Here is an 11,673-nt window from a genome sequence, read left to right as displayed (position 1 = left end):
AGAGACAGAGAGAGATAGAGAGACAGATAGAGAGATGGAGAGAAAGAGAGATGGAGAGACAGAGAGAGAAGAGGGAGAGAGAGGGAGGGTGGGAGAGAGAAAAAGATAGTGAGAGATAGAGAGATGGAGAGAGAGATAGAGAAAGAGAGAGCGATAGAGAGAGCAAGAGAGACGGAGAGAGAGAGACAGAGAGAGATGGAGACAGAGAGAGATGGTGAGAGAGTTGGAGAGAGAGAGACAGAGACAGAGAGAAAGAGATGGAGAAGGAGAGACATAGAAAGAGAGAGATAGAGAAAGAGAGATGGAGAGACAGAGAGGGAGAGATGGAGAGAGAGATAGAGAGAAAGAGATGGAGAGAGAGAGAGAGAGATGGAGAGAGAGATAGAGAAAGAGAGATGGAGAGACAGAGAGAGAGAGAGATGGAGAGAGAGAGAGAGAAAGAGATGGAGAGACAGAGAGAGAGAGAGATGGAGAGAGATAGAGAAAGAGAGATGGAGAGACAGAGAGAGAGAAAGAGAGATGGAGAGACAGAGAGAGAGAAAGAGAGATGGAGAGACAGAGATAGAGAAAGAGAGATGGAGAGACAGAGAGAGAGAGAGATGGAGAGAGAGATAGAGAAAAGAGAGATGGAGAGACAGAGAGAGAGAGAGATGGAGAGAGAGATAGAGAAAGAGAGATGGAGAGACAGAGAGAGAAAGAGAGATGGAGAGACAGAGAGAGAGAAAGAGAGATGGAGAGACAGAGAGAGAGAAAGAGAGATGGAGAGACAGAGAGAGAGATGGGGTTAATTCATTGTTAATCCTACCTCAACGTATGTAAACCTGAAGAAAGTTAATAACTAGGGATGGGTACCTTTCACATTTGAACCGATACGGTACACTGTGAATCGATACCGTTTTTTTTTGGTATCTCACGTGAATCGATACTCGGTAGTACCGACGTGTTTCGGTAAGTACCTTTAAAAGTACCAAATTCGGTACCCATCCCTATTAATAACATGGAAGTATCTTCTAGAAGGTGAGGCGTAAGATCCAGACAAACCAGACGTACAGTGTAGTCTATTGAGAGAAGAGACCCATGGCTTTCGATGGGTTTTCGAATTAAAAAAAAACGACACTTCCCAGCTCACGCCAGCCCCCGTCAATCATCTGACTTCTTTTTCAGGATTTCTTTCAGTTCAATTCAGTACTGTATCTACAAAACCTTCGGTTTAATCATCTTCCCTTTATTCATTTGCTTAGATCTTTTGTACACGTGATCTCAAGAAGGTTCTGAATGAGCTCAGTGGCAATTCCTCATGTCTGGTACATTTTAGCATGGTGTCAAAGATGAAAAAATAAAATAAGAAAATGTATATTCTCCTTTGGTTCATTAGAATTTACTCCTAGTAACAGACACAATAATTCTGACACTGGGAATACATTCCCTGAGATCCATAGATGTCCCTAGATACCAAGAACATGCAAATGGACCTTGTAGAAGTGGAGCAATCTTCCATTTACTTAGGTATGTATTTTTAGGCGGATTTCCAGAAAATAGAGCTAGGGCTTTAGAGATTAATAATAATAATAATAATAATAATAATAATAATAATAATAATAATAATAATAATAATAATAATAATAATAATAATAATAATAATAATAATAATAATAATAATACATTCGATTTATAGGGCACTCTACATTTGGAAACCAAATCTCAGAGTGCCTCAGGGTAAAAACATAGACTTTAAAAACATAGGAAAAAAAGAAAGAAAAAAGGCATAAAAAAAGGGACAAAACACACAAGGCATGTATAAAAAGGATAAAACTAAGGGAAGGCTTTCGTGAAGAGGTATGTTTTAAGTCCTCTTTTAAAGGAAGCAGTGGTCTGTGGTGCTCTGAGGTAGTCAGGGAGGGCATTCCACAGATTAAAAGACAAACAAATGCTTTCTCTAAATTGACATTTAGTAATCTAGCTGGCTTTTTATCCAAAGCAACTTACACCTGTGTACAACAAAGCCAGCAAAAGGATAAACTCCCCGCAGCCAACAATAAGAGCTATTGTTTGTTTACAATTCTCTCTCTCACACACCCGCCCCAAGCATTCTTCTCCCCCCTACCTCAAGATGCTCATGGAGGAGTAGGAGGAGACTTGCACGTAGGCCTCATCTACGAACACGGTCTTGAAGCAGGCATAGGGGTAGCGGCAGGTCAGGATCTCCTCGTAGAACTCAAAGATCTCGTGCAGGAAGGACATGGAGTGTTTGAGGAGGGGCAGCAGCTGAGGCAGGCAGAAGTGAGTGACCTGGAGGAGGAGAGAGGAGAGGAGGGAGAAGTGAGTGACCTGGACGAGGAGAGAGGAGAGAGGAGAGAGGAGGGAGGAGAGAGAAGTGAGTGACCTGGAGGAGGAGAGAGGAGAGAGGAGGGAGAAGTGAGTGACCTGGAGGAGGAGAGAGGAGAGAGGAGGGAGGAGAGAGGAGGGAGAAGTGAGTGACCTGGAGGAGGAGAGAGGAGAGGAGGGAGAAGTGAGTGACCTGGAGGAGGAGAGAGGAGAGGAGGGAGAAGTGAGTGACCTGGAGGAGGAGAGAGGAGGGAGGGAGAAGTGAGTGACCTGGAGGAGGAGAGAGGAGAGAGGAGGGAGAAGTGAGTGACCTGGAGGAGGAGAGAGGAGAGAGGAGGGAGAAGTGAGTGACCTGGAGGAGGAGAGAGGAGAGGAGGGAGAAGTGAGTGACCTGGAGGAGGAGAGAGGAGAGAGGAGGGAGAAGTGAGTGACCTGGAGGAGGAGAGAGGAGAGAGGAGGGAGAAGTGAGTGACCTGGACGAGGAGAGAGAAGTGAGTGACCTGGCTGGAGGAGAGAGGAGAGAGGAGGGAGGAGAAGTGAGTGACCTGGAGGAGGAGAGAGGCGGGAGAAGGGAGAAGTGAGTGACCTGGACGAGGAGAGAGGAGAGAGGAGAGAGAAGTGAGTGACCTGGCTGGAGGAGAGAGGAGGGAGGAGAGAGGAGAGAGGAGGGAGAAGTGAGTGACCTGGACGAGGAGAGAGGAGAGAGGAGGGAGGAGAGAGAAGTGAGTGACCTGGACGAGGAGAGAGGAGAGAGAAGTGAGTGACCTGGACGAGGAGAGAGGAGAGAGGAGGGAGGAGAGAGGAGAGAGGAGAGAGGAGAGAGGAGGGAGGAGAGAGAAGTGAGTGACCTGGACGAGGAGAGAGGAGAGAGGAGAGAGAAGTGAGTGACCTGGCTGGAGGAGAGAGGAGAGAGGAGGGAGAAGTGAGTGACCTGGACGAGGAGAGAGGAGAGAGGAGGGAGGAGAGAGGAGGGAGAAGTGAGTGACCTGGACGAGGAGAGAGGAGAGAGAAGTGAGTGACCTGGACGAGGAGAGAGGAGAGAGAAGTGAGTGACCTGGACGAGGAGAGAGGAGAGAGGAGGGAGGAGAGAGGAGAGAGGAGAGAGGAGAGAGGAGGGAGGAGAGAGAAGTGAGTGACCTGGAGGAGGAGAGAGGAGAGAGGAGGGAGGAGAGAGGAGAGAGGAGAGAGGAGGGAGGAGAGAGAAGTGAGTGACCTGGAGGAGGAGAGAGGAGAGAGGAGGGAGAAGTGAGTGACCTGGAGGAGGAGAGAGGAGAGGAGGGAGAAGTGAGTGACCTGGAGGAGGAGAGAGGAGGGAGAAGTGAGTGACCTGGAGGAGGAGAGAGGAGGGAGAAGTGAGTGACCTGGAGGAGGAGAGAGGAGGGAGAAGTGAGTGACCTGGAGGAGGAGAGAGGAGAGAGAAGTGAGTGACCTGGAGGAGGAGAGAGGAGAGAGGGAGAAGTGAGTGACCTGGACGAGGAGGGAGAAGTGAGTGACCTGGAGGAGGAGAGAGGAGGGAGAAGTGAGGAGGGAGAAGTGAGTGACCTGGAGGAGGAGAGAGGAGGGAGAAGTGAGTGACCTGGAGGAGGAGAGAGGAGGGAGAAGTGAGTGACCTGGAGGAGGAGAGAGAAGTGAGTGACCTGGACGAGGAGAGAGAAGTGAGTGACCTGGACGAGGAGAGAGGAGCGAGGAGGGAGAAGTGAGTGACCTGGAGGAGGAGAGAGGAGAGAGAAGTGAGAAGTGAGTGACCTGGAGGAGGAGAGAGGAGGGAGAAGTGAGTGACCTGGAGGAGGAGAGAGGAGAGAGAAGTGAGGAGGGAGAAGTGAGTGACCTGGAGGAGGAGAGAGGAGAGAGGAGGGAGAAGTGAGTGACCTGGAGGAGGAGAGAGGAGGGAGAAGTGAGTGACCTGGAGGAGGAGGAGGGAGTGACCTACAGCAAGCATTGGATGGGACATGTGTCCACGTTTCAGTCAGTACCGTCACCGTGAGACAGGATATCATGGTCGGACTCCACGAAAAAACCCTTTGTTGACAAAAAAACACAAACTGTTACGTCTGAAATACACTAAAGATAATGTGATGAAGACGCAGAGCTACTGGAGTTCCGTTTTAGCGAGTGACGAGTCACAGGTACAACTATTTGGCCCCATGAACTGTCGTTATGTGTGGCGGAAACGCAACACCGGCTTTGATGAATTCAACTGTTTGCCTAAAGTCAAACATGGCGGCGGTTCTGTTATGTTTTGGGCGTGCTTCTCTGCTTTTGGTACCGGCAATATAGCAAGAGTTAATGGCATTATGAACAGTATACAATATCAACAGATCCTTGCCGGTTTCAAAACTCAACATGGGGAGATGCTGGACATTCCAACAGGACAACGACCCGAAACACACCTCGAAATCGACCAGAGCTTGGTTCCAATCGAGGGAATGGACAGTTCTACCCCGGCCGAGTCAAAGCCCAGATTTTAATCCGATTGAACATCTGTGGTGGGACTTGAAGAAGTCCATTCAAAAACACAGACCAACGAGCCTGGCTCAAATAAAGAGGGCATCGCACGTGATGAATGGGCAAAAATACCACAGGCCCGCTGTGCGAAGCTAGTGTACGGCTATGGTGCACGGTTAAATGCAGTGGTCAAAGCCAAGGGTTTTTGTACCAAGTATTGATTGTTTTCTGGGTCTCTTCCATGTGTTGCATCTCCTGTGAAACAAACATTAAACAAACCCAAAGAGTCCTTGTGTGTCATGTGTTTTTATATTGCAATAAGGGTCGAATATATTTGTTTTCAACTGTATATATATACACATAAAAAATTCACAATTCCACACTGTGACTTTATTTCTATCTATGAATCAGAAGGTTTTACCAGCACATATTTTGGGTGGTTTTTGACCGTGTGAATTTCATACATTTAATAAAGACCTGAGCTGTAACAACAGGGGACTCAGTTCTGATTAATAACACATGCAGCCCGGCCCCGTAGCACTCAGTAGTGACACTTCAAATCAACGTTTGATAGGAAGTAGGGCTGCAACTAATGACTATTTTGGTAGTCGACTAATCTGTCGATTATTTTTTCGATTAGTCGACTAATCGAAAAACAATTATATTACAAAAATTTAAATAAAAAAGAAAATTATAATATTATTTTTTTATTTTTTATTTTTTTGCACTACCTATCTTTGTGAAAGTGGCTTCTCAGCTCTGGTCCAGCTGAAGACAGAGCAGAGGAACAGATTGGACATTGAGCATGACCTCAGAGTTGCTTTGAGACTCTTGTCAGGACCAAACAACATCCCCAGTTATCCCATTAGTTCCCCCAAACTTACTGTCAGTCTGTTATGTTAAGCTAAGTATTCAGCTGGCTGGACCAGAGCTGAGAAGCCACTTTCACAAAGATAGGTAGTGGAAAAAATAAAATAAAACAAATAAAAAATAAATTATAATATATATATATTTTTTTTTAATGACTAATCGACGCAACAATTCCTTGTCGACGATTTTTTATAATCGACATAGTCGATTATGTCGACTAATCGTTGCAGCCCTAATAGGAAGCAAATGGTTTTACCAGCTCATTGACGGTGTAAACTTCACACACAGCCTTCCTGGCTGAGAGAACAGACACAACACCTTCTTCCTGAGAGAACAGACACAACACCTTCTTCCTGAGAGAACAGACACAACACCTTCTTCCTGAGAGAACAGACACAACACCTTCTTCCTGAGAGAACAGACACAACACCTTCTTCCTGGCTGAGAGAACAGACACAACACCTTCCTGGCTGAGAGAACAGACACAACACCTTCTTCCTGAGAGAACAGACACAACACCTTCTTCCTGAGAGAACAGACACAACACCTTCTTCCTGAGAGAACAGACACAACACCTTCTTCCTGAGAGAACAGACACAACACCTTCTTCCTGGCTGAGAGAACAGACACAACACCTTCTTCCTGGCTGAGAGAACAGACACAACACCTTCTTCCTGAGAGAACAGACACAACACCTTCTTCCTGAGAGAACAGACACAACACCTTCTTCCTGAGAGAACAGACACAACACCTTCTTCCTGAGAGAACAGACACAGCACCTTCTTCCTGAGAGAACAGACACAACACCTTCTTCCTGAGAGAACAGACACAACACCTTCTTCCTGAGAGAACAGACACAACACCTTCTTCCTGAGAGAACAGACACAACACCTTCTTCCTGAGAGAACAGACACAACACCTTCTTCCTGAGAGAACAGACACAACACCTTCTTCCTGAGAGAACAGACACAACACCTTCTTCCTGAGAGAACAGACACAACACCTTCTTCCTGAGAGAACAGACACAACACCTTCCGAACGTTTCGTATCGCTCAGCGGCAGATTCCAGATCAGGTTCAGGCACCCGGAACCAGAACGTCAGGTACAGACGGCTGGTCTCTGGTCAGTTGTGCTCGTCAGAAAGTCGGGAAAATGTTGGTTCAGGGACGGAACATTCAAATCATCAAAACGCCATCCCTGTGTCCGAGAGCGGTCCAGTTGTTACCTTAGGTTCTGTGGTACTGAAGGAACGAGGCATATTCTGTCAAAACCCAGAGCCATTTATTCCCAGTTTGGAGAGGTTGGAGAGTATCATATCATAATCACACAATCATAATCACAGTGAGTTATAAGCCACCGACGCTCTTTCTGAAACCTTGCTGTCCAAACCTCGGGTCAGAACCTGTACACCTCCCTCTCTGGACTGAATGGACCCTGTGTCTCCTGTGGGGGGAGGGGGGGGGGGGGGACTTACAAAACCCACATGATGCATTCAGGAAATGAAAGAGAGATGAACTGTCTGGCTTTATGAGAAGTCTCCGGCTAAAGGCCCGCCATTGCCTGTAAGCTGGGTAACTAGCTGCGTGGTGGCTGGAGACACCTAGTGGTCATCGATAGGAAGTACATCATTACGTCAAGTGCCTCATTTACTGTCGCAGGAATCTTTGCAATGTGCAATTAAGAAAGATGGGGAATCGTGTATTTCTTCCCAGCAAAGGTCATTTTTAACACATTCAAAATCTGAAAAGATCACTTCTGAAAACAGCCATATTTGAAAGTCAATTATGAGGCTCAATCAAGTAATCTACTTGGGATGCATTACTGCCACGACGTCTTAATGAGTCACAGAAATGTTATCATTTATATATATAATTATCTTGTGGCAACTTTGCGTGCAGGTTAGATTTTGTTCATCCGACCAGTATTTGCATTGTCAAAAGACTACAGCTAGCAATAAATTGTTGTATAATCACAACTGTCCGTGTATATACAGTATATCCATACCCGTCTGAATATACCTGCATATAATCCTTTCTATATACCTATTTATACACCTGCATATAACCCATATAGCTCTGTATGATAGCATGTACAATAGTGCCGTTTGCTGTATATACTGTATTTCTATTTATTTATCAGTCTGTGTATATACCTGCATATAATCCTTTTTACATATCTGTAGATACTATATCTATATCTGTAAATAATATATCCCTTACCTACTCTTACTAGTTCCGCTGCTGGCCAGTATGACTACAACCATACCTTTATACCACTGTACTGTACATATTAATCCTACAACTCAGTACATACAGCTGATTAGCACTATTACTACTCAGTAATATTTTATACCCAGTTTAATCACATGTACATTGTATATTACTGCTGCACTTTACTGTTACATTTGGTCGGATGCCAAACTTATTTTCGTTGTACTGTACTTGTGCTGTGTGTAGGGCTGTCTTAAATACTTCGAAGCTTTGTTCAATGGGCATGGGATTCGAATATGAAAAGAAAATCGGGAAAGAAAATAAAAGATTTTTTTTTTGGCTAAATCAACTCTGCCTCTCTTTGTTAACTACAACAAGCAATGCTGTTTGTTATTTAAGATGAGGTTGGACTCGGCACTGACAGATTTGTGCTGCTTTTATAAAGCCTCAAATGACGGCTTACAATATTCCATGAAAGCAAAATGTTTAGTTTGTCTAAGATTTAAAAAGGTTTAAACTTTACAGCACTGACAAAGTTGAACAAAGTGCTGTACAAGTCCCACAACATAAAAAAAAAAAAGATATTCTATTATTATTCTTTTTTTAATCTCAAAGCTTCGAGATTCGGCCCCGAAGCTTCAAATTCCAAAGAAAAAATCGAAGGTCAGCCCTAGCTGTGTGTGATGACAATACACTTGAATCCAACTGTCCAACCGGAAACACAGCAGCCCTGCACCCACCTCGTGCATGTAGGGGTCCACCAGGATCTCGAAGGGCCCCACGGCCAGGGAGATGTTGGGCGCGGCGGTGGGGATGGGCAGCACGTAGTGGAAGGTCTTCTTCCTCATGTCGTGGGTGTAGATGGTCTCCACCAGGTCCCCGCAGGACACCGCCACCATGGAGGCGTCCACCGTGAACTCCAGCTTCCAGGTGCACAGCTCCGAGTAGGAGTCCACGCAGGGGAACCAGAACCTGGGGGGAGGGGGCGAGGGGGGAGGGGGAGGGGGGAACCAGTCTGAGTCTGCAGTAACACAACACAGTGGGTCTGCAGTAACACAACATAGTGGGTCTGCAGTAACACAACATAGTGGGTCTGCAGTAACACAACATAGTGTGTCTGCAGTAACAGTAACACAACGTAGTTAAACCTGCTAGATGTCTGGTATCTGAGTGAGAAGATGTCCACACACACACACACAGCTCTACACACAGCTCCACACACACACAGCTCCACACACACACAGCTCCACACACACACACACACACACACACACACACACACACCTGGTAGAGTTCTGGTATCCGAAGGAGAAGGCGTGCGCTCCCCTCTCCGCCATGCTGCCCTCGACATCAGGCACCACAAAGTGCAGGCCCCCCTTCGGCTGGTCCAGGGAGAACTCGATGTAGACCTTCAGGACCTTCAGCTCTGCACACACAACGCACAGTCATCATTATTATAACACAACGCACAGTCATCATTATTATAACACAACGCACAGTCATCATTATTATAACACAACGCAGTCATCATTATAACACAACGCACAGTCATTATTATTATAACACAACGCACAGTCATCATTATTATAACACAACGCACAGTCATCATTATTATAACACAACGCACAGTCATCATTATTATAACACAACGCAGTCATCATTATAACACAACGCACAGTCATTATTATTATAACACAACGCACAGTCATCATTATAACACAACGCACAGTCATCATTATAACACAACGCACAGTCATCATTATTATAACACAACGCACAGTCATCATTATAACACAACGCACAGTCATCATTATAACACAACGCAGTCATCATTATTATAACACAACGCACAGTCATCATTATAACACAACGCAGTCATCATTATTATAACACAACGCACAGTCATCATTATAACACAACGCAGTCATCATTATTATAACACAACGCACAGTCATCATCATTATAACACAACGCACAGTCATCATCATTATAACACAACACACAGTCATCATCATTATAACACAACGCAGTCATCATTATTATAACACAACACACAGTCATCATTATAACACAACGCAGTCATCATTATTATAACACAACGCACAGTCATCATCATTATAACACAACGCACAGTCATCATTATTATAACACAACGCACAGTCATCATCATTATAACACAACGCACAGTCATCATCATTATAACACAACACACAGTCATCATCATTATAACACAACGCAGTCATCATTATTATAACACAACACACAGTCATCATCATTATAACACAACGCAGTCATCATTATTATAACACAACGCACAGTCATCATCATTATAACACAACACACAGTCATCATTATAACACAACGCAGTCATCATTATTATAACACAACGCACAGTCATCATTATTATAACACAACGCACAGTCATCATTATTATAACACAACGCACAGTCATCATCATTATAACACAACACACACAGTCATCATCATCATTATAACACAACACACAGTCATCATTATAACACAACACACACAGTCATCATCATTATAACACAACACACAGTCTAGTCATCATCATTATAACACAACACACACAGTCATCATCATCATTATAACACAACACACAGTCATCATTATAACACAACACACACAGTCATCATCATCATTATAACACAACACACAGTCATCATTATAACACAACACACAGTCTAGTCATCATCATTATAACACAACACACAGTCATCATCATTATAACACAACACACACAGTCATCATCATTATAACACAACACACACAGTCATCATTATAACACAACACACAGTCATCATCATTATAACACAACACACAGTCATCATTATTATAACACAACACACAGTCATCATCATTATAACACAACACACAGTCATCATCATTATAACACAACACACAGTCATCATTATAACACAACACACAGTCATCATCATTATAACACAACACACAGTCATCATCATTATAACACAACACACAGTCATCATCATTATAACACAACACACAGTCATCATCATTATAACACAACACACATTGTCGTCGATTCCCAGGTAAAAAAGAATATTTTGCAGGCTCTGTATCCCGAGCAGACCCTCAGCAGACCCAGCGCGTAGGCCAGATGCAAGCCGCATTTTACAATAAAACCTTCGTTGGGCTGCTTTTAAAAATAATAGTTTATCGCTTCATTTAATCGCAATATCTGTCAGAAAAAATTCTATATTATCCCCAAATCGTGCAGCCCTAATGCAGAGGGTATATACTGTAGTAATAGTTACACAACACAGTGAGTCTGCAATCAAATCCATTCCAATGAAACGAAAGTAAGCGGGCGCCTTCCCGCCTCCATTCCAATGAAACGAAAGTAAGCGGCGCCTCGACTCCACCTCTCTACAACAAGCACGTGGAGATTATCTGTGTTGAAAAACAACAAGGACATGTGCAGCAGACATGTCGACGAAGATGCGAAGCAATGCCGTTTGTTATTTAAGACTGTCGGACAGATTTGTGTTCATTGTGCTGCTTTTTTTAAAGTGTCCCGACCCATATAAAAATATGTCTTAATAAAAACATGCTTAATTAAGTCGAATTCTGCCTTTGTCTCTATCAACTACATATAAATATTTATATAATTGTTTGCTTGATAGACGAAGGTTGCAACATAATTATGTAATGTCATGTCGTTGGCTGTGAGAGCAGCCCCCACTGCACCCAGGCAGGGCAGCCGAGTGAAACCTTGTTGGCTGCGTCACAGTCACAAAAGGGGCTACTTAATTAATTAATCCAATCCACTTTATTTATA

At 44.2% G+C, this 11,673-nt stretch overlaps 1 protein-coding gene across 1 annotated transcript; it reads right to left on the bottom strand.

Annotated features, from left to right (window-relative positions):
* Positions 1-2,104: 2,104 nt before the first annotated feature.
* Positions 2,105-9,276, bottom strand: LOC311248531 (transcription initiation factor TFIID subunit 2-like; the record flags this gene model as incomplete). Its single annotated transcript, XM_084339397.1, has 3 exons — positions 2,105-2,289; positions 8,591-8,822; positions 9,135-9,276. Coding segments are annotated over 3 exons (559 nt in total), but the record flags the coding sequence as incomplete, so codon positions are not given.
* Between the last annotated feature and the right edge of the window lie 2,397 nt (positions 9,277-11,673).

Source organism: Notolepis coatsorum (genome assembly GCF_963971535.1).
Source record: "Notolepis coatsorum genome assembly, contig: SCAFFOLD_4705, whole genome shotgun sequence".
Lineage (NCBI taxonomy): Eukaryota > Metazoa > Chordata > Actinopteri > Aulopiformes > Paralepididae > Notolepis > Notolepis coatsorum.
The sequence above is the reverse complement of the archived record's forward strand: the minus strand, read 5'-3'. Positions and strand labels throughout refer to the sequence as shown.